This window comes from Prionailurus bengalensis, chromosome E1, assembly GCF_016509475.1.
Source record: "Prionailurus bengalensis isolate Pbe53 chromosome E1, Fcat_Pben_1.1_paternal_pri, whole genome shotgun sequence".
Classification (NCBI taxonomy): Eukaryota; Metazoa; Chordata; class Mammalia; order Carnivora; family Felidae; genus Prionailurus; species Prionailurus bengalensis.
This window is the reverse complement of record NC_057347.1, coordinates 14,562,019-14,589,156: the sequence shown is the minus strand read 5'-3', so window position 1 is coordinate 14,589,156 and position 27,138 is coordinate 14,562,019. Positions and strand designations below refer to the sequence as shown.

General features: G+C 46.4%; 1 protein-coding gene across 2 annotated transcripts in view; it reads right to left on the bottom strand.

Annotated features, from left to right (window-relative positions):
- Positions 1-27,138, bottom strand: part of SMG6 (SMG6 nonsense mediated mRNA decay factor) — a 228,616-nt gene that overhangs the window by 112,476 nt on the left and 89,002 nt on the right. For both annotated transcript variants that reach the window (XM_043583439.1, XM_043583440.1), the window contains exons 11-12: positions 13,512-13,628; positions 11,491-11,659 (exon numbers count right to left, since the gene is read on the bottom strand). In XM_043583439.1, coding sequence (XP_043439374.1) covers positions 11,491-11,659; positions 13,512-13,628 — 286 coding nt within the window. The remainder of the gene's footprint in view (positions 1-11,490; positions 11,660-13,511; positions 13,629-27,138) is intronic.

Sequence of the window (27,138 nt, the reverse complement as noted above, 5' to 3'; positions counted from 1 at the left end):
AGAGGTACTGGTGGCAAATGCTGTCTATGGCTGGCATCTGCCAGGAAATCTTACCCAAAAAGCTAGGGCACAAAATTGCATCCATGGCAGCAATCTGGTAGGCAAGTGTCCATCTATGCAAAGTTGAAATTGATTAGGGGGAGTTTTTAAATCCTAACCAGAGAGGAAAAAGAATTGAGAGAATCAGTTGCCTAATGCAGGTCCTGTCACCTTTCCAGACAGTGTGCCTGAGACACTTACTCAAACACTCTAGACACCCAGGGCCTGAGGCAGCTCCCAGAATTCCCCCACTTCTGTCCAGCCAAGTATATGCCACAAGACAGTAACAGAGCGCCAATCTCCCCTCCTCCCATACAGCCAGAGGGGCCAGTCACGCCATGGGAAGAGTCACGTGAGTTCTCTCCCCCCACCCCCCTTATAACGCTTTAGAAATCTCTTCCTATATATAAGCAGGAAAACAAACAAACAAACACACAAACACAAATAGGTGAAGGGGATTAAGAGCACACTTATCTTGATGAGAGCTGAGTAATGTATACAATTGTTGAATCACTATATTGTATACTTGAAACTAATCTAACACTGTATATTAATTATATTGGAATTAAACACATATACACACACACACACACACACACCAACAAAAACCTCATTCCTGGCCTGCCAAGAGCATCCCAGGACAGTAAAGCTTCCCATGCATCCCAGCAGACGAACCAGTATCAGTGCTGTCTTGGCCATCCCACAACCCCCCACCCCCTTCTCTCATTTGTGGAAGGTTAGACACAGGATGACCAACCATTCTGGTTTGCCTGGGACTGTCCCAGTTTTCACACCCTGTGGATGCTAAGTTGTACTTCAAAAGGAGTGAGTTGCATAGGAGAATTATAATGAAAGGCTTTACAATTAGGGTCAAGAGGTGGGGTGGCAAGAGGCGAGAAGCAAAGAGAACTACGAATGAGCTACATCCTGGAATCTTCCCAGAGGAGTTACTGCGCATGAGCCAAATCTGCTAGGGAGGGGCCTCAGCCTTAAGCAATTTGTTTCTCCTGGAGACTAGGAGCCTTTGGGAGATGGCAGAAAAGAGGGCATGCAAGGGACATGCCACTGAAGGTGATGCTGGGGGAGAAAGTGGAGTAGGGTGTGGGGACTCCCTGACTGGCTCCAGGTGGAAGGAGCCTGCACTGGTTTATTTACTGTAATCACTGCACTAGGAAAAGGCAATGAAATGAAACATCTTGTTTTCAAGAGTGTCCTGGGAACCAGGCGGAACACAGCCCCATTAATCACACAACGGCACATAATCAACACACGTGTACTGCAGAAGTAACTTGCTTCACAGGCTTTGCCCAGGAAAAAGAACATGTTTGGGAAGAATCACCGGAGGGACGAGAGTTTTCTAAAGCCTTCTCTCTGCACAGACACCGACAACCAGACTCATTCACAAAGCTCCATCTTTTGGCTCAGCTGAGTTTGGCTGTCAGAAATGTTTAAATATGGAAAAAAATAAACAGTTGCAACACGTTTCTGTGCAGAGATCTGCCTGAGCCCCTTTGTGATGTAATGGGAAACGCGGCATTGAGGCTACCAGCTGTAGAATAAACAGAACTTGGAGGGTTAAAAGGAACTGAACTCTCCACGACCCCATCTGCAGAGAAGAAAATAATAAGAGGAATGATGCACTGCCCCACAGCTCTGATAGTTTATCCTCCGGTCCCGGCTGCAGAGACAAGCACCGGATGTGATAGGGCTGCTCAGGGCCGCCTCCGAGGTTAGCGCTGCCCATGGGAGACGCACAGGGAGGCTCTTCCAGCTCCCCACTTCCTCCCCCAGTGCCCTGCTGGCCACTTGAGCCCACTGCCTGCGTCCAATCCCACAGCGCTCGTGAGCTCTGGCCAACAGGCACTGCTCGGCTGCAGAGCAGCAATTTGGAAAATAAACAGGAAAGACGACAGTGAGAAGGAAGAAGGTGAAAAGTCTCCCAGCTGAATTCTTGGCTTGGGGGCCTTGGTTGGTGCTGTGCAGGTCAAGGACCCGACTGCTTCAGGACATAGTTGGGGGGTAGGGAGGTGTGGGCAGCAGCATCCCCAGTCAGGGAGAGGCAGAAGAAAATTACCCACGGCTGCCACAGTGGGAGGCCCCACATCCCTCTCTCATCCTCCCACCCCTACCATCTTGGAACCAAGACGAAGAAATATGTGGTACCATGTGGTTCTCATTACCATGCTCCCCTGTCCCCTAAGGCTCAGATAAACCAAAACTGACTCCTCCCAGAGACTGCTGGCCACCACAAGGGACCCCTGCCCACAGCTGCCTTTTGCCCATTACCACCCACCTTGTGCCAAGACCTTAAGGCTCACTGCAAAAATGAAGTGGAGGAGAGTTCCTACCCCAGTGCTGGTCTGTAAGATAGCAGCTGGTGCCAAAAGACATAGGAAGTGTCCTGAGTTCCCAACTCAGAACGAAAAAGGGGCCCAAGGGCCACGCTAGACTAAGCAGAACCAAGGGAATACACAACATGCTTCAATGAAAGGTCATTTCTGTCCCGATCCATTCAGACCGGTCTTGTGTTTGGACTCTGATTCTGAGTAGCTGCTTTCTTCTGGTATCTCAGTGGGATTGCCCGAGATCACTTCACATTTCATCACTGGTTATCTCCTCTCTCAACTGAGCACCATGGACATGAACACACTGACTAGGCACCCATGTACCATCCGGTGACTCTCCACAGAGGGAGGGGAAGGGGAGTGGCAGGAAAACTAGTTCTAAAAGGGAGAGGTACTTAGAAAAACTAGGTGAGATGCCTGAGCTCAAAAGCTAAGATATTTGCAAAAGGATGGGGTAATTCCTGGAACCTGGGCATCATCACCTCAGCTTACCCTCAACCAGGCCTCTAGGCTGAGAGGTCAGTTCTGTGGGTGAACATAGGGTTTCCTGTATGAATAGAAGGGGAAAAGCTTGGCTTTTTCCTGCTCTAGCTCGTTATCCCCAGTTAGGAGTGCCTCACAACCTTCATGCCTTGGGTTCTAAGGGTTCAACGTTAGCCTGGGCCGAGGAGCCCAAAGTTAAGCTCTGGTGGCTACGAGAAGCTTTTTCCCAATCTTCTAGAAACACTGGGGAAATGACTCTCCAAAAGTTTTTTCAGACAATCTCAAATAACCTTTGGTTCTGAACAGACCCTCTAGAATGCTATAAGCCTGGGCAAGTGCCTCTGGCTTGTTCTGGTCCCAGCTCATATTTTGGGGAAGCTCCAAGAGCCCACAAAATCCTACGAAAGTTAGGATGCATTCTTTACCAAGCAGACACAAAGCAGCCAGAGAATATGAAACTGTGTCCAACAAGTCCGTTTATGGCTCTCAGAATGGTGGCAAGGGAACCTCTCAAGCAGCTGTAATGTGATTAGTGAGCAAGGATCAGCAGTTGCTGGGTGACCCACTGGCCCAACCCCACAGAAACACCACACACCAGGAAAGCAGACCCCTGGCTGGAGTCTGAACACCAGATCCTAGCTTGGGACAGACCAGCAGTGGCTAGTTAGAGGTATGTACTCAGGACCAAGGCTCACTCACTTCCCTACAGACATGCATTCACTTACTCCACCAGGAAAGGAAAAAAATAAGAGTTAATTTACTTTTTATTGCCTCAGAATTCCAAGGTTTAATGTAGCTGTCAGTTTGAGTGCAGTGCAGCTGCTGGCCGATACAATGCAGCCCAGGCCAGCCCAGGTGACTGGGGAAACACATTTCACAGAAATGAACCAACACACACTCTTGGCTGGTTGTTTGGGGGATATTGACTTGGGGAATCAGATTAACCCTTCAGGCTGAAGTTGTTTTCTGCATACAGCCCTAGAAAAGGAGCTTCAGTCCAAGGAACTGAGAAGCCCTGGTGTCAGACAAATAGGTTTCTGTGTTCTTGAGCTTTTGGAGTTTTCGCACACAAGGTGTCATTCAACACCTGAAAGGTTAAGGTGTGAGATAGGTGAGCAAGTTATACCACAATATATCTCCTTCCTAGAACTCAGAAAGCAAGGCAGATCTGCCAGCTTTATAGGGAAGAGGTCAGGTAAGAACTTTTTTGCAAGTTCCATCCGGGGCGGGGCCAAGGGAAGGAGAGTTTGGAGACTGGAGTGCTAAGGTCCAACCAGGGCTCAGGCCATCCTTCTGGCAAGTCTAAGGAGGACGGAGCCCTCACACACCCCTTCATATTTTTACTGGGGGAACAGGCTGACTGGTGATTAATATCAAGTACAATGACCCCATGTTACAAGCCTGCAGGGGCCTGTGGAGGTGGCCATTTCCTGTGTAATACCAGCTTGTTTAAACACTAACATTCAAACTCCACAGCTGCAGAACAAACCCGGAAAGAGTTGAGTGAGAAGAAGCCCTGCATTGTGTTTCAGAGCTATGGAAGATCAGAGTTGTGGTACAGATGGGAAACAAGTTGGGTCTTTTGGTTCCTGGGATGAGGAGCTCTGGAGATGTAGCCAAGGTGGCACAGAAACTAGACACAAGGAAGCTGAAAAAGACAAAGCCTGTGGGCTACAGAGACAAAGGGGAAAGACAAAAGACCACAACAGGAGACATGCTCGTAAGATATGCAATATGCACCTTTAAAAACCTGTTTGCCTATGGACCATTATATTCCAGCCCACAACTCTCCACAGGGGGTTCAATGGCCAACATGAGACCATTGTAGCCCCAAGGACTTCCCACCCAACCGGAGAAAACTGCAGGCGGTGAGCAGCTAATAGCAGAAATGGACCTGAAGGAATCCAACAGGGCTGGCAGAGTCAAAAGGATAGTACCTGGGCTTAAATAGCATAGGAAGCCCTTAAAAGCTGAGATGTCAGGCCAACTCTGTTTTCAGTGGGCTGAGGATCTTGTCTGGTATCAATGCTAAAGTAGCTCAACAGGTTCAGGGATGAGGTGGAGGTGAGGGTGGTGGGAATCTATGCAGCTCTCTGAGATTAGGAACTAGAGTGTATTTTCGATGCCACCACAGTATGAAGAGGAGACAAGGCTGTCAGAGATCACTGTTTTAGCAGTTAAGACATGGGCAGCAAGATATCATCCTCTGAGAATAACAGCTGTTTATTAGGTGATCACTAAAGAATATAAGACTGAGTAAAAGATAATCCCTTCTGCCTTTCTACTTTATACAAACAAGTCAACTTGGGGCCCTGGGAGACTGTCCAACTTAAATGAAGTCTGCCCAATAGGGCAAATTGAATTCTGAAGCCCAGTCATCCTGCACTACTCCAAGAATACAAACTTCTTCATGTTGTAAGCAGTGCAGCTGGAGCCCTATGGCCAACGACAGGTCACAGTAACCTCATTCCAGGATTTCTCAAGTACCTCTACTGTGCCTCCCTCAGCTTCTATCTAGGTCAGTGCCTTGTTTGATTGCACTTTTCCCAAGCTACGTTCAACACGTATAGCCTCTGTTGCATCACTATGGTGTGTTAAACCCATCAGCACTGTGTGTTTGGGAAAGAGCAGCCCCCGGGGGACCTCAGCATCTCCACGGCATGAGTGGAGCCCTCGGTGGCCTCCCTGGTGCGGATTCTCACGGTTCCTGCCTCTCTTAAATTTTTAGCTGTAACCACTCCAACACATCTTCTTAGTTTAGCACACACTGGACCCAAATAACCTCAGCCCAGAGCTGGAAAGTACTCTCCCTGGGGTCAGCTGCTGTACCCTGTTGGGGTCAGACTGGAGCCTTAGGCCAACACCCCTTCCTCTCACAAGTCCTGTGAGAGGAGTTGGGAGGGGACAGAGACTCCTGTCGTGGGAGAGATCACGTGTGTCTCACACTCAGCACTTGGAGGAAGAGGAACCCCCTGGTGCCAGGCTGTAGTGCTGACGCCCCAACCCGGAGCCAGGGAGACTGGGTGGGGAGCCAGGGTAGCAAAGGGGCTTCCCACAGTCACCACCACTTCCTTCAGGGAAGTGCTGATGGACCATTACTTAGTGACCTCCTAAAATGCCCTTTTGGGAAGACGTATTAAGCGTCCTTGAAGGGGTGCCGATTAGACTTGGGATTAGTTCTTATTCCAGACCTGCCCTGTGAGGGTGAGTGAACTAGCTGTTTTTCAACTCAAGAATGTCTATCTCATCTACAGGGTCAACACATGTAGGCTCCCTGAGGAAATCAGCTTACTGCATACTCCCTACACATCCCCACGTCTCCCTATGTGACAGCACTCACAGGGCTCCCTACAAGCCTTTTCCAGCATGCTCTGTAGACTATACAAGACAAGGCATGGAAAGTAGCAAGTCCAGGAATTTCTGGAGGTTTTTTTTTTTTTTTTTTTTTTAACAGTACTCCAATCCAACAGTGTGATAAATGCATCGGAGCTACAATTAGGAAGATATATAGCATCAGAATGCGAAGGTCTGGGCAGCCTGGTGAAACGCGGGCTCTCCAGAGCCCCAGCTATGTTTCCCATTATGTAACCCTGGTCATGGGCAGACAGCCAGACTCCAAATGAAAAAGAGACTCTGGCTTGGCACTGGTTCTATTTTCCTATCCTCATTCGGGGTCAGCGCAGTGTCATACAGCTGCAGAGAAAGCTCTGGGGATTAAACCTGGGAAAGCCTCCAAGACCAGGACCTGGGTTCAAGTACCAGCTGAAAGCAATAAACCAACTGCCACAGCTGGGCTAGGTTTGGATGTTCTCAAAGTCCCCTGACTCTTTCACTTACTGAGAACTAGAGATCAAGATGAGGGAAGATTTGGCTTCGGCAGAGACTATGAAATGAGGTAGGCTGTCCCGCTGCCCTAGCTTGCCAAAGGTCTTGGGATGTGAGGGGTCACTATGCTTAGGCTCGTGAAAGCCTGCTGCTCTGCTCCTCTCCATCACCTGACAGTCATGGCTTACTTCACGCTCACTTGGTAAAGTGGGGAGCAGCTACCTCTCCCTGCTAACGAGAGGCCTAGTGCAGAAACCACGTTCCCCACTCCTCCCCCACACCCCACAAGTAGATGGTCCCTCCAAACACTGTGGTCTGTTCTAAACAGACCAAAGCACCCTACACTGTCTTTTACAGCAACCCAAGGCAACTTTCCACACTCTGCTACAATCCTCTGCACCAAAATCTCTTGGGATGTAAAGCCATCCTATCACAACTCCTAACAGGTACAAATGGGAAGTCAACCTACTTACATGCTGACTCCAACACACATACCTACGAATGCCGCTGTGCGGGAAGGCACAAGTGGCCCTGAGATCCTGCCCTTATCACTCTGCAGTGTCATCACCAGCCGAGGTGTTCCATACGTGCTAGGTGGCTACTGCCTAGGGAAAGCAGATGTGACTGGAAAGAAGAGGAATATGGGCAAAAAAGGAGAGAACCAAGGAGACTTATGATGAGCTTTGGAATTCCCCGAAGAAAGCTTTGGAATGATTCTCTAACTGTACAAGGAAGAAAGGCAACGAAAAGAAAGGGAGGGAACAAAGGGAGCTAGATTAATTAAAGGTTCAAGTGGGTCAGGGAGATAATTTGGGAGTGAGGGTTTCTGGAGGAGAGGCAAATTGAAATGTAGGCTATCTGATCACCTGATGTTAGGATCAAGGATGGATCTGTCTTTGTAGAGAACAAATACAGGCAAAAACCAAGGAAAACATGCAAAGGAGAGATGTCAGGTAGAACCCATTTCCTTCCTAGTCTCTTGAGTGCATTTCTAAAACCTCCAAAATGAAGATCAGCACCTGGACCTTAAGAGTGCCACAGGGATTACTGTTCTGACATCTGCAGAACTATCTGGAGTGTGTTATTCCCTAGGGCCTTAAAAGAAAAGGCTCCAGAGTATGAAAGATCAGTGAGCATAAGAGAACCACCATACCTTGCCAATCTCTCCGCCATGGTATTTACTCAGTGAGTGTTAGCCAGCTATAGGAGAAACTGGACAGGAGGGAAGTAAATTCTCATTCCACTTTTCCAGCACCTGACAGCTATGAGGTGGGACTACCCTCAGTGGTGGGCAGGCCAGGTTTGCGCTGTCCAACAGAGGCCCCAGCCCTCAAACCACCATGCCTTGTGGCCAGGCCCCAGGACAGCAAGAGCTCCTCCTTTATGCTTAAACTTGCATTCCAGAGACAACCAGCTGCTAATCCTGGTTGCAGAGACAGTGCAGAAGGGGACTCCATTCTCTACCACACTGGCTGCTCCAGTCTAGACTGGATTCATCAGTGGTGCCCACTGCTCCAGGAACTTGTTTACTAGGCAATCAGATTCAATATTTATTATTTGGTCAAATCTGCTCTCCCTGTGAAGAACGGTCTGAAAAGAAAAAGCAAATTTGTTCAAGTGTCCCAACCCCCTCTGCCTCTCTGTGGCCTTAGAGGTGAGGCCTAGCTGGGGACGGCTGTAGCTTGGACCACGTGCCCAGTTGCAGATTGAGCCCTTGCCCAAAGATGGGCAGCAGCTTGCATATGCCGGCAACGGGCCATTTGCTACAGCATCCAAAGAGAAAACAGACTCGGCACCTCAAGCAAATGAGGCCCAGCACTTCCTGCGTGAGCTTTCTATTTCCTCAGCCAAACAAAAGCCAAAGGGAGTGACAGAGGGAGGAGGGATAAAGGGAGACGGGTCACAGAAGAGCGTTAACAGGACTGATGGCTGGGATATGGATAAACAGGGGCTGGGTGGACCATATCTAAGGGACCTGTGGTTGTGAGGTGAGGTGACCCAGAGAAGGCCCAAGCTCCAGGGACAGATGGTCTGCCTCCCCACCCCCCGAGAGGAAGGGAGGAGCACTCTGTGACCCCTGTGCATGCTCAGAAGCAGTGGCTTCAGATACTTGGAGAGCTGAGCCCTTCCTTGTCAGTTTCTTTCCAAAACTGCAAATTGCCTAGTCGGCATTATAGATTAACAGCCTGAAAAGTCTGAGGCTGTACATGTTAACTCTTTAGGGAACACTGCTGGGAAACAGCTACCCCTGGTCAGCAGATCAGTCCATTCCTTTGAGTGGCCCCAGCTGCCCCACTCAGGTCTCAACCCTGGCTCAGAAGGCCTCAGCCTGGGATACATGTTGGGAACCTAGGAAGGTTCACAGGAGAATGCAGAGAACTGTCTGATGTTGTGAGCATCACTCACACAGTTACAGAGCTAGAGCTGGAAGGGAACTGGGGAGAGAGGGCCTGACAGTCCAGGGGTGCTTCCTGATGTGAGGAACAGGGAAGAAATTTGAGGAAGAAAAGGCGGGAAAGAGGCAGACAGTCCACACAGAAAGGTCAATAACTACTGGCCAGAAACCTCTGCTGCAGCCTTCCCTCTGTGGATCACCCATGAGTCTAGAGGGACTCATGTGGGCAGCACCCAGCCCAGAGAAGTGCCCCTCTCCATTCCCAGAAGTGCCATCGGCAGCAGCCTAGGTCTCCATACTCTACCCTCCAGTGTGTGCCCCTCCCAGAGAAGAGCAGTGGAGAAGAATGGTGGTGTGTTGGCTAAGGACGCTCGCTCCCAAACACACACCCTCCCCCAGCGCAGCGCCCAGAGCTCTGAGTATGCCGCACCTGCCAGAGACCACAAGACAGCACGGGGCAGGGGGGCGAGAGAAAGAGAGAGGAAAAGAGAAACAGAGAGGCAGAGGCAGAGGCAAAGACAGGAAGAGGGAGAGAGAGAGAAAGGTGGAGAGAGAGAGAGATGGACAATCAACAGAGCTGACCAGAAACAGGTATCAATATGCACACGCGTTAAGAAACTACTGTGCAAACGTGAGCACATGCAGTGACGCTAACACAAGAAAAGAACGGGACGCATGGGAACATAGATATACACCAAGAGCTGGCAAACTTTCTGTAAACAGCTAGAGTAAACATTTTAGGCTTTGCAGACTATAACGCCTCTGCTGTGACTCCTCAGCTCAACTGCTGCAGTGTGAAAGCACCCATAGACAAAGTATAAACAAACAAGCATGGCTGTGTTCCAGTACAACTTCATGGACACGGAGATTTGACTTTTCTAATAATTTTCACAAGTCATGAAATAGTAGTCTTTTGATTTTTTTTCAGCCATTTAAAAATGTAAACCGTTCTTAGCTCATGGGCCATAGTTTGCTGACCCCTGATACAGACACACACAAACCCCAGAGGCAGATAAACAGAGGCAAGCAGGCAGGAACAAGCCAAGACAAGCAGAGACGGGCAGGCAATAGGTGAAGCAGGTAGGGAGACACAGGCGAGGCAGGCAGAGGCAGGTAGATACAGGCAGACCCTCATACAGAGATTTGCTTTCCGACAGACAGATGCAGACCTACGCGCAGAGGCACAGTCACGGACGAGCAGAGACACAGACACACGCAGTCTTGAACACAGATATTCAGGAACACATACAGACACTCCCACAGGACACAGTCACACACACAGACACATGGACAGGACTACAGCACACATGCACTGACACAGACCTACAATCAGAGAGAGACACAGAGAGACATGGAGATGGACAGAGACACACACTGAAAGAGCCCCTTCGTGGAGATGCATGAGCCCTGCAAAGAGACCACTCCCCTACCCCCAAGAACAGAGAGACACAGACACAGATACGGACTCAAGGCAGAGAAACATATGGACACGTATACATGGACAGACATGGACGGGTACACCAAAGACCCTTAGACAGACCCCTAGACAGACAAAGGCCCTCACACTCAGAAACAGACAACCAGAGCCAAAGAGGCACATACAGAGATAGAACCCACACACAGATACGGACGTAAGAAACAGCCATGCATGGCTACATAACTATGTAAATATAATATAGCACTGAATTGTATACTTAAAAACGGTTAAGATGAAAAATTTTGTTACATATGCTTTACCACAGCTTTTAAAAGAAGGAAAAAAGTCACACAGACACATCCAGGCAGACACACACACTCCCCAGACCGACACACCTCACAGCGACAAATGCTCTGACAGACAGCACACTGACACCCAGAAACAAGGAGATGGGAAGTGACATGAACAAAAGAGAGAGGTGTGTGCAGTCACCCTCCTCATACATCACAACGTGTGAGAGGAAGGCCCGAGCAGCAGCATGCATAAGACAGCACAAGCAGCAGCAGGACGAGAGCACGACGGATGCGTGGAGACAAACTAGAAGAGAGAGGAAGAGATAAGGCCTCTCCTCACGCCACCGACACACGGCCAGACTCGAGAGGCCGCTACAGAGACGATGGGCACGAACAACATGAAGTGAGAGCGAGAGAGCAACGGCAAAGACAGAGAACAAAACAGCAACTTCGGAGTGAGAGAGGAGGGCAGACTGAGGAGGAGGAACGGGCCCGAGAACAAGGGAAAACAGCCTAAAACATCAGGGGACAAGGAAGGTGTTCAAGGAAGGGGAAAAGTAAAGTTCAGATGAGGAGGGACGAGACGAACAAGCAGGTGGCGGGTGGGAGGACACACGGAGGACCAGGAGGGGAGCCGTGGGAGCACAGGCGGGCCGAGTTCAGCAGTGCCGAAAAACGAGCCGGCTGACTCACTGTGAGGGCAGGTCCAGGGACGTGGGCGGAGGGTTCCAGGTGTCTGGGTAGCCGAGCATCCAGTCTGACCAGACTTTCACACTGGGGAGCAGTTCCTTCAGGTCCGGGACGAAGGAAGACACCTTGATGTCATCTTGGTCATCCTCGTCCTCAGGAGAGGACAGCTGAGCTGCAGAGGCAAAGGGTGAGAACTGGGCCTAGGTCTGCTGTGGCCCACGAGTGAGGCCTGGGGCGCTGGGACGGCAGCAAGCTCTTAGGGAAGGGAGACCAAGTCCACAGGAAAGCTGGGCCCAGAAGCGGAGGACAAGTGCCAGCACCTAAGAGGATTCTGAAAAGCAGGACAAAGAGAGAACCAGTGCACTGGGTCTGCCCCTGCAGACAGCTGTTTCTGCTCCACCTGTGGCCTGGCTGAAGTCGCCACTCTGGCCTCTAGCCCCCCCCTTTTAGCTTTCCTTCAGCACAGCTCTGACATGGCACCAGGGATCCTGCCAAAACGACATAACCTGAACTTGACCATGAGGAAATATCAGACAAACCCGAACTGTGGGACATTCGACAAAGTGGCCTGCACACTTCAAAAATGTCAAGGTCATGAAAAACAAAGGAAGACTGAGAAAGCATTAAAGAAACCATTCAATTCCAGATTGAAGGAAACTAAAACGGACACGACATCTAAATTGCAATGTGTGGGGGCGCCTGGGTGGCGCAGTCGGTTAAGCGTCCGACTTCAGCCAGGTCACGATCTCGCGGTCCGGGAGTTCGAGCCCCACGTCAGGCTCTGGGCTGATGGCTCAGAGCCTGGAGCCAGTTTCTGATTCTGTGTCTCCCTCTCTCTCTGCCCCTCCCCCGTTCATGCTCTGTCTCTCTCTGTCCCAAAAATAAATAAACGTTGAAAAAAAAAATTTAAAAAAAATAAAAAATAAAAATAAATTGCAATGTGTGATCCTGGAGTGGGTCCTATACCAGAAAATGACTTTTTTTTTTTTTTTTTTTTAGGACACTGATACAAACTCAATACGGTCTGTAGATTCAACAACAGTACTATATCATTGTTGGCTTCCTGATTTTGATAACTGCACTGTCATGTAAGGGAATGTCCTTGTTATTTGGAAATATTTAGTCAAGTATTTGGCGGTAAAGGGCTAACATGTCTACAACTTACAATCAAATGGTTCAGGACAAAAATAATAATAAGCATAAATATCTGCATGTGTACAGAAAGAGAGAGAACTTAAAAGGCAACTATGGTAAAATGTAAACAAATGGGGAATCTGTGTGAAGCGCATGTAAGAATTCTTTGTATTATCCTTGCAACTTTTCTATATATTTGAGATTGTTTCAAAATAAAAAGTTACCCCAACCCTCCCTCCAAAAAAAAGCAGCTCCAGGGTCTGGAGGCACCCACAAAGTTGAAGTGGCAGAGGGACAACAGCATGGCTTCAATACACACCAATACTGATCCAGGAGCTGAGAGAAAGGGGCAACCTTCAGCCCTACCTTATACGGCTCAGCAATCAGGCTTAGATTTCTAAGGGCAGCCTTAATGGATATGGGGACACTGCTCAATGCAAGGGCTAAAAATAGCCCCTGCTCTGGTTCAGTGAGTCTCACAAGGTGGCTGGTCCACAGTGGTTATAGCAATCACCAGTACCAGACAAAGAGGGACATAGAGATAGAGGGGGGAAACGAAAACGTCAATTATGAACAAAAAAGGAAACGCTCTTTGCTGGTTTTCTAAAGCTGCAGGAACCCACAGCAGCTTTTAGGTACAGTGAAAATCTTAACTACTAGAGAAAGGGGGGAGGGGATAGTTTGCTCAAGGACAGAGGGCCACAGAGGTACACAGAATGCAAAAGGAGGCAGGACTAGTTAGGTGGGCAGAAGGAAGGGGGGTACTGGGAGGAGGAAGAATGTCAAGTAGAAGGAGGAGACGCTGGAAGGCAGCGTAGCATCCTGAACTTGTCTGGACAGGGCCCAGGCAGGGGAAAGGCCATCAGTCAGGGGGCCCCTCATCTCCTTACCTTTGGCAGACTCCTTAAGTAAGCAGGTGCAGCGCCGCACCAGGAGAGAAAACATGGCCAGGCCCAGCGCTGCCGCTTGCTCCTGGATCACAGAGCGACACTCCTCCGAGAAGCAGTCTGAGGAGAGGCAAATGACACTCCATCAGTGCCCTGGGGGCCAAGGGCTACTCTTCCCTACCTCACTAGGTGCACATACTCGGTCACGTCACTCAGCTCCCTTTCCTCATCTGAGACTGGGGCCAGCAATATTTCCTCCCTCGAAGGATAGCTATAAGGTTAAATAAAATCATTACCGCGATGGCTGGTGTGCGGGTAAGCGCTTGATAACCTTATTATAGGGACCCCCTGTGCAAATTCTGCATCACTTCCCCAAGACCAGGGGCCCCAGGGTGGACAGTCTGAGCCAGAGCTGCAGGTCACTGTACTTAGTAGCCTACTAATAATGTGAAGCTATAGTAACAAGAAGTCACATTTAATTAACTCAGTCTCTCTAATGTATAGATAGCAGGAGTACAAACATCAATTAAGAGAAGAAAAATACAAATTTAAATTATCTTCTTGAATCACCAACTTTGGTTCCATCCTTACCTCCTGTTAATCCTCCACTTACAAATAACCTATTTTCACTGAATGAGTTCATTTTACATAGGAAAATGGGCATATAATAAGCACTCAGCCAGAAGTACTTTCTTTTTTCTTTCACAAATTCTTTCCCCTAGGGCTAAAAAATAAATCTGGCTCCCGATACCAGCACCTTCTGCCCCTCACTTTCTCAGCCTGGTTAACTTCCTTCTAGCTGCAGGTCTCAGTGAAAGGAGCCACCTTCATGGTGGCTAGAGCCATTCTTTGGCAGAGGCGACAGACACACTCTCAAACCGTTGTCTGTACCTCTTGCTTGTCAGTGGACTGCCCTGATAGCCACATCACCCAGACCTGAAAGGAATCGGAGACAAACAGAAGGCAAAAGTCCAACCTGCAGCCTCAGAGGAGGAGACACCGAATACACACACGAGATGAAATCGGGCGCCCGGTCACTTGCTCTGGCAGCAACTAATCTGTTAATTCCCTCTGTAATACATGAGAACTCTCTGAATCTCCAAGTGTTAAAAGGATAATTAGCCACATGTTTGATCTCTGTGCCTGCCTGCATTTTAACCTCAGTAGCCAGAGGAAAGCCCTCTTGACTTTCTCCTCATTGACACTAGTCTTGTCAATGGGGCCTAATTGAAGTCTTTACTCCAGGAGATGCTACACAACCACAGTTATTCCAAAACCGCCCTAGCCACAGGAGCAAACATGACTGGAGTATACAAAGCCAGCCCCAAACCACTTTAGAGAACCCTGGGAGTGAGAAGGAACAGGCTGCTGCTCAGAAGATCCCAACATATGAATAGCATCAGTGTAGCAAAGTATTCATCTATTGTGGCTTTCCTGCCATCCCTCCAGATGCCCACTGGTCCCAAATGTCACCCTCTAACTTTCCAACCCAACTGCGGCAGGCAGTAAGGAAGTGGTAAGAGTCCATGCGATTAGAATAGGTCACCACTCTGATTCTTCTTCTGGTAAGACCCCAAACCTCTGCTAGAGAGACCAAGATGCAAGCATCCAACAACCAAGGGGAGAGAGTGTAGAAATCAGGGAAGGGGAAGATGTGCAAGCCATCCTAAAAAAACCTTGCCAACTTCTCCCCTCCACCCCTAACCAGGGGCAGCAGCACTGTCTGTACAGCCCCAGCTGAGCCTAAGCGCTTGCCAGGCACTGCCAGCAGCCTGCCTCTAATTAGCAACGAGGCCAGCCCAGACTGGGGCAGTAAGTACAGAACAGAGGAAGCTAGAACAGGAGAAGGGGAGGCCACATCTTGGTAGCTGACATTAGTGTCCCCTTATCAACTGGGCATCTTAGGCAGAAGTTACCTGCACACAGAAGGTCCTTAAAAGGCATGAAAGGGGGTGTCTTAGCTCAAAGAAGACTGGCATCTTGAGAAGCCCAAGACTACAATAAGATACTCTCATTAGCCCGGATAAGGTTAAGATGGGCAAAGGGAGATTACTTTCACCAAGCCCATTTCGATTTTTATGACAAATGGCAATCTCAGGCTAGGCTATTTCTCGCGCGAAAGTTTGGACTAGGGCTCAGAGGGGGAGAACGAACTGCTTAAAAACAATGACATTTGTGGCCTCTGGGGAGTCCAGGTTGGCTCCCTTTTTAAGCCTCCTGCAATAAAGGTCTGGGGACCATGCAGGGTAGCAACAACGGGAGCGTCTTTGCTGTGAGTGCAGAAGGGCTCAACTACCTCTCAGAGCAGCAGCTGAAAAGGTAGCTTCATGAATGCTCTGTTCTTAGCCATGGTTATGGCACCTTAAACCTTTACCTCTTCCCGCCTCTCCATAAAGGGCCTGTCAGTACTTCCTGCAGTGGTCTGGGAGTTACAAACCAGGAAGCTGTTCTGCTCTGATCAGGCAGGTGATGATATCACAGCTCTATGGGGGTCAGAATGCCTAGGTCTCAGTCAGTCTTCTGGCCACGTCACAGAGAGCACTTTTTGGAAGGCCTGTCCTCCTCCACGGCTCCATGGTACCACAAGCACACACTGAGCATCTATGGTGAGCTTTACCCTGTGCTGTGTATTGTGGAGAACACAGCCACAAATAAAACACAGTCCCTGCAACCTTAGGATCTTTCAGTTGGGTGGGGAAAAAAAATTGCTATTTACCTAAGTAACCATGGCAATGCAGACCCAGTGCCTCCAGTGAGAAATACATTGAGTGTTATGGCATCTTCGGAGATACTCTTTGCTTTACTTAGGCTTTTGCAGGCTAGAAGCCCTAAGATGCCACTCCTTGAGAAGTACTGATTCTCATACAACTGAGTAGGGAAAACAGCAGCCAGATTCCCAGAGCCCACCAATCTGGGGCTAGAGCTAGGGAACTGGCCCGAGGCTTGACAGATACCCACACATATCCCCAGAGTTGGGCTGGGCCAGACCGACAAATGATGTGGGGTGGGGAAGGAAAGAGCATTGTTTGCCTTGGTATTTGCCTGGGTTCCTCTGGCTCGGTGTCAGGTAGCAGGAGGCTGACATGAGCTGAGGAACTCATTAACACTGTGAAACAGCCTTTCCCCTTCTTTCCAAAAGCAGGCTTGCTCAAGGGTTTAGGGGGATGGTTTTGGCTACGCAAGTCAGACAGAAATGTTTCTTACCAAGAAAGTCACCTGAGGTCTGAACTTGATTCTGCCCCTTCTTCCCACATGCTCTTGGACGGGCAGGTGACCACAGCTCCCACTATTCCTATGCCCAAATACCTACTCAGGCAGAAATAGTCTTCTCACTCCTGTGTAACAGGGAGACTTTCTCATTTTTCTCAGAACATATTCATGGAAAACATAAACCAACTGTCGTCAAAGTTGTATGAAATCAGGAAATGGAGCGGCCGGGAGAAGGCTGCCATGTGGCCGGATGTTATGTATTTCTAATTAGTGCTATACATCTTTCAACAGCAAGTGTCCTTCTGCTGGGAAACACAACACACTGCCCTTGTTATTGTAACTGTCAGAGAAGTGCTTAAACAGATAATCTCCAGGAAAAGTGATAAACACGTCCCCTCTCCCACCAGTGTGTGCGCGACGGTGCTGCCAAAGCAAAGCTGTGCTTGACGGCTCCAGGATGGCAAAGCATCCTCCTGCAGGAAATGGGAATGAGGCAGGAGGAGGGGGAGAGGGGAGGGGAGTGGGAGAGAGGCAGGCCCACCTGCCGGGACCCTCTACGCCCAGCCAAGGGACAGTGGTTCAGAACCATCACTTCTGATCAACTCCTAGGTCAGGGAGAGATCTGGAGGAAACTAGTACCGGGAGGGATGAGGTTTGGCTGGTCACAGAAAAATCTGGCAGCACTGAGACAAGCAGAGTTTCCCTGATGCGCACAGCCAACTTCCTGGCAAGACGATGAGAAGAGCGCTGATGGGGAGGCACAGGACAGATGACACAGAGCTCTGGTACCCTGAGAGCAACGGACGGATTCGGCAGACACTGGGGTCCACTAGCTGTTTCGGGAGGGAGAACCAACTATTTGCTCGGCTGCTTCACTAATAGCTGGAGAAAAATGCAGGCAAGACCACTTATTCACGGACTCCCTCCCCACCGGCTCCTCCCAAAGACAGGAAATGAATGGTCAGTCACCTCCAAACTAACACCACCTGGAGGCGATTTGCTGGCTCTTATCTTTCAGACATAAGGCTGCTTTTCTCATGAGTCAGTCACCAGTCAGACACAGGGCTGGCACAGTTCCTGAGCAGCCCACCAAAACCTCCTAGTGTACAGGAAGTGGGCAGTGAGAGCATCTTGCGACTGCTGCTGTTTGGGCTACAGAGTTCCCTGTGGCAGTTGCTGACTGGGGGGGTGGGGTTGGAGGGGTGTGTGTGGAAGAGGCAGCCATTGTAGAGAAACCAGATAAAAATCTCAGAGCAAAAGCAGAGATGTCCATGCCATCAGGGCATCACTTTATTCCCTGAGAAATAAAATAAATGAATCAGAAAAGTCAGGCACTAATACACCCAAGCAAATTATTCAAGCATAATGGCAGAACAGTTAGGCTGACTGAAGGCCGGTCATGAATGACATATCCCCAAACAGGGTAGAGCTGCGAAAAGACAGAGGAACGTGGAAGCCAGTGTTTCCTCCCTAAGAGCCCCTCCTGTCATACCCACTACTCTTTTTGGATTTTCTAGGATTGTAAAACTCTGTAAAACTTCTTTTAGTGGGTACTTATGAGGGCAAAGGAAATCCAAACCTCTTAACAAAGTGACCTCTCCCACTGGTTCCAAAGTTATTTATTCATCCCAACGGTGGAAGATACAAAGGAAAATAGGATCCATCCGTAAGAAGATGATAATCTAACGAGGAAGACAGGAAGGATACACGGACCCAAATAACTATAATTCAAGGAAGATGGAAGTAAGATGCTTTCTTTGACCAAAGGGAGAGAAAATCACTTCCAGCTAGAATATATCAGAAAAGGTTTCATGGAAGAGAGCACTTCTGAGCAAGGCTCCAAAAAATGAACAAAGATGGAATTGGGGGATGAAGGAGAGATGGGAGTGTTGCTAAGGAGGCGTGCAGATAGGGGCACATCAGGCAGACTCCCACAAGGCAAGCAAAGCAATGCACTAGGGTGCCACACTTTGTGACAGGGACCACAAAGCAGAGGGTCTGAGATGCCACAGCAAGGAACACAGACCTGATTTGGCAGGCAGTGAGAAGAGCACTCACTCAAGGTTTCTTTCATTCTTTTTAATTTTTTTTAACGTTTATTTATTATTAAGGGACAGAGAGACGCAGAGTGTGAGCATGGGAGGGGCAGAGAGAGAGACACACACAGAATCTGAAGCAGGCTCCAGGCTCTGAGCTGTCAGCACAGAGCCCGACACAGGGCTCAAACTCACAAACTGAGAGATCATGACCTGAGCCGAAGTCGGTCGCTTAACCAACTGAGCCACCCAGGCACCCCTAGCACTCGCTCATGGTTTCTGAATGAAGCACAGGTGAGTGTTTCATGAAGGATAATCTAGTTAAAACATTTAGGACAGATTCGGGTAGCTGGAAAAATAGAACAGGAAGGGAGACTGGCTGGGAAGCCAACAGGGCATGAACTTGTTTGAACTGAGAGAAATTCTATGTAGTGCACTTCGTAAACTTTTTAATGCCAAGTAAACGTAACATCTTTCTTATAGGAGCTAGAAGAGGGAATGGACAGGAGTGCACGGATATGAGAAATGCTGCAGAAAGAAAATCAGAAGAAGGTGGAGATGATGTGTGGGAGGGAAGGGATTCACTGAACAGGCCAAGGACTCTCTCTCACTAATAATCTCGGCAGATTCCAGAGGATCCTGGGGCCTCAAAAAGGGTAACACCTACCAAAGGAGACCCAGGAAAGGGGCAGCAGTTCGGGATTGCAGAACACCTGGAGGGACTGAGGTCTGCATCAAGGAGTCCCCAAGCTCCTGCCCACTTGGCTCTCAGCCAGTTCTGTCTTTCCAGAACAAAGACACTTCAGGGGGTCAGAAATACTTGAGGAAGACCTTGCAAAAGGAGGCCTGGGAAGTCTGAACTGGCTCTCCCTGTGGAAGCCATTAGATATTCAGCACTTCATTTGTTTCCAATTCTTGTATGAGTGCAGCTCCAGGCTGTGGGGTGAGAGGCTCCTCTCTGACGTAATCAGGAAGCAGCTGCAAAATTAAGGAATCCCTCATGACATCATAAAAAGGGTCGATGGTTTACTGGGGAAAGTATAAAAATTAATTACATATTCCCACATGAATCCCTTCCCCTAAATCTGTACACACCCCCTCCCACCCCCACACTCTCTCATCAACAACATCCCAAAGCTACCTCACCGAACAGGGTACAAAAGAGCAAACAAAACCCAGGAAGACAAAGTTTTCTGATGCACCCACTGTCTGCCCCATACATTTTGAACTCACAAGTGATACCCTGTCCTGGAATTTTTATACACACAGCATGCTTCCTCAACAAAATTATAAGCCCCTTGAGGACAAGAGCGATGTCAAAACTTCACATCCTTGAAAATTAGCACCATGAAGGGTTTAAGACTGTTCACAACAGTAGGTACATTTTGCCTCTCATTTGTGAATCCTAACCATAAACTACACGATTCCACTGTAGCCTGAACAAAGTTATATTGAGACCGGTGTTTGGCGCATGCGTGCGCGCGTGTGCACACACACACACACACACACACACGCACACCTAATCTCAAAGCTTTACAAAAGATTTGCACAGGAGGTATTATTTTCCCTCTGACAATTGAAGAAACAGAGTCAGAGAAGTTAAATGACTTGCCCAAAGTCACAAAAAGCCAGTAGTGTCAGAAGTGGGACTTAAATTGGAGTCTGTCTGCTTTTGTACTCACACTGTTTCCGTATATACCTGGTTTTCACAATGCCTGTGATTCAAGCCACAAGTTTCAACTCTTCCTCTCCCCTTTCTATGAATGTGAAAACCTCAGAGTACTCCGTAAGTTCTGCACAAAAAGCTCTGAGATAACAACTATGTGGAATAAAATAAAATACAGTGTCCCACTTATAATAACACCAAAGGACACAAAATACTTAAATATAAAATATTAGATATTTTAAATATTAAATTTAACAAAATATATACAGGATCTCTTTTGCTGAAAATTACAAAAAAAAAATGAAAGAATCACAGAAGATCTAAATAACTGGAGAGATTTACCACGTTCATAAATTGGAAGACGCAACATTGCAGAGACGTCAAATCTCCCCACACAGATCTACAGATTTAATGCAACTACAATCAAAATCTCAGCAAAGTTTCTTATAGACAAAGACAACCTTATTCTAAAATTTATATGGAAAAGCAAAGGACTTAGGATAGCTAAAGAACAAAATGGGAGGGATCATCTTGCCAATGTAAAGTCAAAGAAGGTTAGCCTTTGCAACAAATGGCGCTAGACCAATTAGACATCCACAGGCCCAAAACTGAACCCTGACCTAAGTCCCACACCTAATACAAAAAAATAACTGAAAATGGATCAAAGACTTAGACTTAAACATAAGACCATAAAACTTGCAGAAAAAATTGAAGAAAATCTTCAGGACCTAGGACTAAGTGAAGAATTCTTGGACCTAATGCCAAAAGCACAATCTATAAAAAGAAAATTGATATACTGAACCTCATAAAAATTAAACACTTTTGTTCTGCAAAAAAAACTGTAAGAGGATGAAAAGGCTGGTTACAGACTGAGAAAATATATTTGCAAACTATGTATCATACAAAGGGCTGGTATCTAGATTATATAAAGAACTCTCAAAACTCAACAGTAAGAAAACAAACAATCTAATTAGAAAATGGACAAAACACATGAGCAGACATTTCACCAAAAAAGGGGATACAGATGAAATATAAGCACATGAAAAGATATTCAATATCATTAGCCACTAGGAAAATGAAACATAAAACTACAATGAGACATCACTAAACACCGATCAGAATGGCTAAAATAAAAAATAGTAACAACACCAAAAAGCTGGTGAGGATGTGGAGGAATTGGGATCACACATTCCTAGCTGACTGGAATGTAAAAATGGTACAGCCATTCTGGAAAATAGTTTGGCAGTTTCTTCTGAAACTAAAAATGTACTTATGATATGATCCAGCAATTATCTTGGGCATTTATCACAGAGAAATGAAAACTTATGTTTGCACAAAAATCTGTACACAAATGTCCAGAGCAGCTTTATTCATAACAGCCTAAATCTGGAAACAGCCCAAATGTCCTTCAATGGATGAACAGTTAAACAGGCTGTGGAACATCCATAGCACAGAATACTACTCAGCCATAAAAAGAAAAGTGATGCACACAATAACTTAGATAGACCATCAGGGAATTATGTGGAGTGAAAAAAGCCAATTTCAAAAGGTTACATACGGTATGATCCTATTTATAGAATATTCTTGGAATAATGTAATTATAGAGATGGGAAAACAGGGGTTAAAATCTGGGGATGGAAGGGGACAGAAGGGTTTCTAAAGAAGTAGCCTGAGGGAGCTCTGCAGTGATGGAACAGTTCTGCACCTTGATTGTATAGCAGGTACATGAAGCTACTTGTGTGATAAAATTGCACAGAACTATACATACACACAATCACAAATGTATAGCTGGTGAATGTGTAATTGTATAAATGTAGAACTGGTGAAATCTGAGTCTGTGGATTGTACCAATGTCAATTTCATGGCATTAACATTGCACTACAGTTCTACAAGATGCTAACATTAGGGAAGGAGGGATGAAGGGTGCATAGGACCTCTCTGCACATTTTTTTTTTTTTTTACAATTTCCTGTAAGTCTATACTTCTTTCAAACTATGCACTGTAAAACAAGTAAACAAAACCCCAAGATCTACCCTAGGATTCCAGAAACATTTCTCTTTTACAGAGAACAGGGCTGCTTAGCCATTTTGGGGACATTTTCCCAATTAGCTGATTACTCTGTGCAGATGCTGCCGTCCCTCGTTCTCATCTTGTGCTGCCTGGCCTGAGCTACTGGAGGCTACTGTGGCTTCTTATCTGGACTGAGCAAGAAATTGCCAGGGGCAACCAAAAAGAAAATAAGAAGAAAGAAGGGAAAGTTCACTGAAGACAGAACTTCTGTCTAAGAAATAAGGAGTAAAGCAAGAGAACTTCATTTTCAAGGCTATGACTCATCGGATCAGTAAAATCCATGTCAAGCGGCACAAAGTGAAGGTGATGAGAAAGCGAAGAAAGATGACAAGAAGAACAAATTGCAGAAGCTAAATGAGCTGTTTAAACATGTTCTTGCTGCTCAAAAAATAAGGAAAGGTATAAATCTCAATCAGTGGTATGTGCAATCTTCAAAGAAGGACAGTAGGAGGGAAAAGTTACTTAAAACGTGTTGCTTGGCACTGTTTTCTTCATAAATGAAGCTGCTTGTGCATTTTCAGTGTGCAATGCTCTGGACCATCAAACAGACGGAAGTTTACTTTTAATTGGCAGTTACCAGCTTCAATACCATGATAAACTGTCTTTGTGAATCAATCTGTAGACCAAACCTTAAAAAAAAACTTCATCAAAACACACACACACACACACACTTGTCTTCAAAAGACAAAAATGAAGACAGAAGCCACAGAGAGAATTTTCTCACTGGGAGAAAATATTTGCAAAACACATACCTGACAAAAGGACTCATATCTAGAAAATATAAAGGACTCTTTCAACTTAATAGTAAACAAAAAAAAGGAACAAAGAAGATCTATGGATGGCAAATAAGTGCATGCTCAACATCTTCTTATGATAAAATGCTCAAAGTTATTATCTTTATGGAAATCAAAACCACAAATACTCTATACCCACCAGGATGCTGCAACAAAAAGAAAATAAACAAGTGTTGGTGAGGCCATGGAGAAACTGGAACTCTCATGCACTGCTTTGGGAATATAAAATGATTATAACCGCTTTGGCAAACAGCTGGGGAGTTTCTTAAAAAGTTAAAACAGGGGCGTCTGGGGGCACCCTGGCTCAGTTGGCTAAATCTCTGACTTCAGCTCAGGTCATGATCTCACAGTCTGTGGGTTAGAGCCCCGCGTTGGGCTCTGTGCTGACAGCTCACAGCCTGGAGCCTGCTTTGGAATCTGTCTTCCTCTCTCACTGCCCACCCCACCCCTTGCACTCTGTCTCTCAAAAATAAACAAACATTAAAAAAAAAAAAATTTTTTTTTAGGGCCGCCTGGGTGGCTCAGTTGGTTAGGTGACCAACTTCGGCTCAGGTCATGATCTTACAGTTCGTGAGTAGCCTGGAGCCTACTTCAGATTCTGTGTCTCCCCTCTCTCTATCCCTCCCCTGCTCATGCTCTGTGTCTCTCTGTCTCTCAATAATAAATAAATGTTAAAAAAAAATAAAAAAATTTTTTTTAAACAGGGGCGCCTGGATGGCTCAGTCGGTTAAGCGTCCAACTCTTGATTTTTGCTCAGGTTATGATCTCATAGTCCACAGTGGAGCCTGCTTGGGATTCTCTCTCTCAACTTCTCTCTTTCTTTCACTCTCAAAAAAAGAAAAAAAAAGCATTTTTAAAGGTTTCGTACTCATGTACAAAATGACCTACCTATACTACTCCTAGGAATTTATTTAAGGTAATGAAAGCATATGTCCACACAAAGATTTACACTCGAATGTCCACAGCAGTTTTATTCACAACAGCTAAAAACTGGAAAAAACAAACTGTGGTATATCCATACAATGGGAGACTACTAGCAACAAAAAGGAACAAACTACTGAATCGTTCAGCAACACGGATAAATGTCAAAATGATCAATGTGGAGTAAAAAAGACGAGCCAAAAGACAGAGAGACAGAGAAAGAGAAAATACTGTCAAATTCTAGAAAATGCAAACTAATCTACAGTGACAGAAAGCAGATCAGTGGTTGCCTGGGGACTGGGAGGAAAGGTTAGAGAAGAATGGATTAGAAAAGGGGCACAAGGAAACTTCTGTGAGTGAAGGATATGTTCCCCATCTTGATTATGGTGATGGTTTCACAAATGCATACATATATATGTCAAGATCCATCAAATTGTACACTCTACTATATGTATAGTCTAAAATACATCAATTGGGTCTCAATAAAACTGTTAAAAAGACTTTTTAAAAAAAAAAAAACAGGGGAATCACATTAAAAGGCCATTAGTCTGACTCATCATTTTAAGATTAGGAATTCATAACTTAGAGGCTGATTTGATAAAGCTGGACATCTACTGAGTGCCTAATACATAATTTGACGCTCAGGAAAACCTTGCAAACTAGCACCAATATTCACAGATTACAGACAAGGAAACTAAGCCTCAGAGAGGATAAGTTAATTTTCTTCATCAAGGTCAAACAGCTGGTAAATGGCTGAGAAGAGAGTTCAGATCTTTGATCTGGATGATTCCAAAGCTCTTTCTTTATGCCATTACAATACAACTGCTACCTTCTGAAGGTGAGAAAATGATCTCCAGAAGTGCTGGGCCTTCTCCAGAAGACAGCTTGGCTTATCCTCCTCCTTTATATGGAGCTCTAGGGCCAGGAAATGTCCTGGGGGCTCTATCAAAACATCTTGGCAAGACAGACAGCAAACCATTTCTACTCTCTACAAGGAAAAATGAAAACAACTCCTAAATGAGTGCTTAGCTTTTTCCAGATTATACCCATGGATGGATGGATGGAAGGATGGGAAGGAAGGGCAGGGAAGGAGGGGGGTGGGGGAGAGGGAGAGAGAGAGAGAGAAGAAGGGAGGGTGAATGGGCAACCAGTGAAAACACACTCTGGCCATTTCCAATTTAGCTATGTCTCTGGATTGATATTTTTGTCACTCAGAATTTCCTGCCTGATTCCAGGGTTATTCAAATACATGTTCCCTCCTGGGCAAGAAGACTGCTGCAAGCAGAATGGCATGCTGGCACCAGCCAAGTCCCTCAGGGATGGGGCCCAGCATAAGTGGGCCTGCCATTCCAACATCTCATCTGGAAGAATTACAAGTAAATCTTGAGGGGCAGAGTTTCTGTTTCTACACTGCTTACTAGAGGTTTTGCAAGCCTTGCTTCTCTCACAATATTTGGGGAGAGCAAAGGAGGAGTTTAAAAAAAAAAAAAAGAGTAGCAGCTTCTTAATTACATCAGCCAGGTAAGTGTCCCTATGGAATCTTACCAGGAGAACTAGGGTGACTTGTGTCAGAAATTATTTAGGGTTGTGGAGAAGAAGAGAAGTGAAGGAGGCTTGCTCAAAGTCATACCCATTAGCCAACCTAGAAGGAAACTTTTGCTGCAACAGTGAGAAGGCATTAACACAGCTACATCCCTTCTGACAGAGTATGCAGGTCTGGCAGCTGATTTAGACAAACAGCATGAACCCTGTCTCTGTTGGTATGAAGCTTCAGGAGCACTGTGAGACTAAAGTTAATGAGAGATAATGTCTGCAGACAACCTGATCCAGAGAAAGCTCCTCTGATATGGCAGGCAGAGGGCAGAGAGAAGTGCTCAGCTTCTCTTTTAACAGATTAACTCAATTTCTTTTCACTTTATGCCTTCCTAAAGCGTTTTTTTAAAGGACACTCTGCTTTTTTTTTTTTTTTTTTAAGTTTATTTATTTATCTTGAGAGAGAGAGAGCATGCACATGCAAGCAGGGGAAGGGCAGAGAAAGAGGGGGACAGAGGATATGAAGCGAGCTCTGTGCTGGCCAGCAGAGAGCCTGACTTGGGGCTCGAACTCATGAACCGTGAGATCGTGACCTGAGCTGAAGTCAGATGCTTAACCGACTGAGCCCCCCTGGCAACCCCCTGAAGCATTTTTAAAATAGTATGACAGTTTGCAAACAATGCTAAAATAAGAAAATTCTGAGATAGGGAGGGCACAGAGGTACCCAGGACAGGAAGGATCTCTTGGACTCCTGAGAAGCTTCCAGAATGCAAAGATTAGAGCCATCAAACAAATCTTGAAGAGTCAGTACTAAAAAAGAGGCCAGTGATAAGACATAATTCTTGTGTGGATTCCTTGTGAATATCCAAATCAGCACATTCACATCCTGCTCTGCTCCAGCAACTCACTCTTTTAAAAAAGTTCCTCAAAGCTTTATAATCCAAGATCAATGCCCAAACTAGATCGAGTAAGCAATGACTTCATCCAGCCCCATCCACTGTGGATCATGTAGTTTTAAAGTAGAAAGGAGATCAGCAGAATAACAGCTAAATAAAGCAATTATGCCAAGGAAAGGTAGGACTCAATGAAGGTGACTGGAAATCCAATGAGGCATCAGCTAGACCTCTGATGTAGAGGCTCTACAAAGAACATCTCCTTTAGTAACAGCCCTTCCAGATTTGTAATCAGTTGGCTGACTGGCTAATTTGCCAACAATACAAACTAAAACCTATAAACATTATTTTAAACTAAATTTAAATTGTTTTGTTTATAATTATTGTTTTATACCTCATTCCACATAAGACTTGTGACAGCTTAGGGCAAAATCACCTACAATTAAATAACATTAAAGTAGATGTAGAAAATTAGGACCTAGAAAAATAAAAATACTAACATGTCGA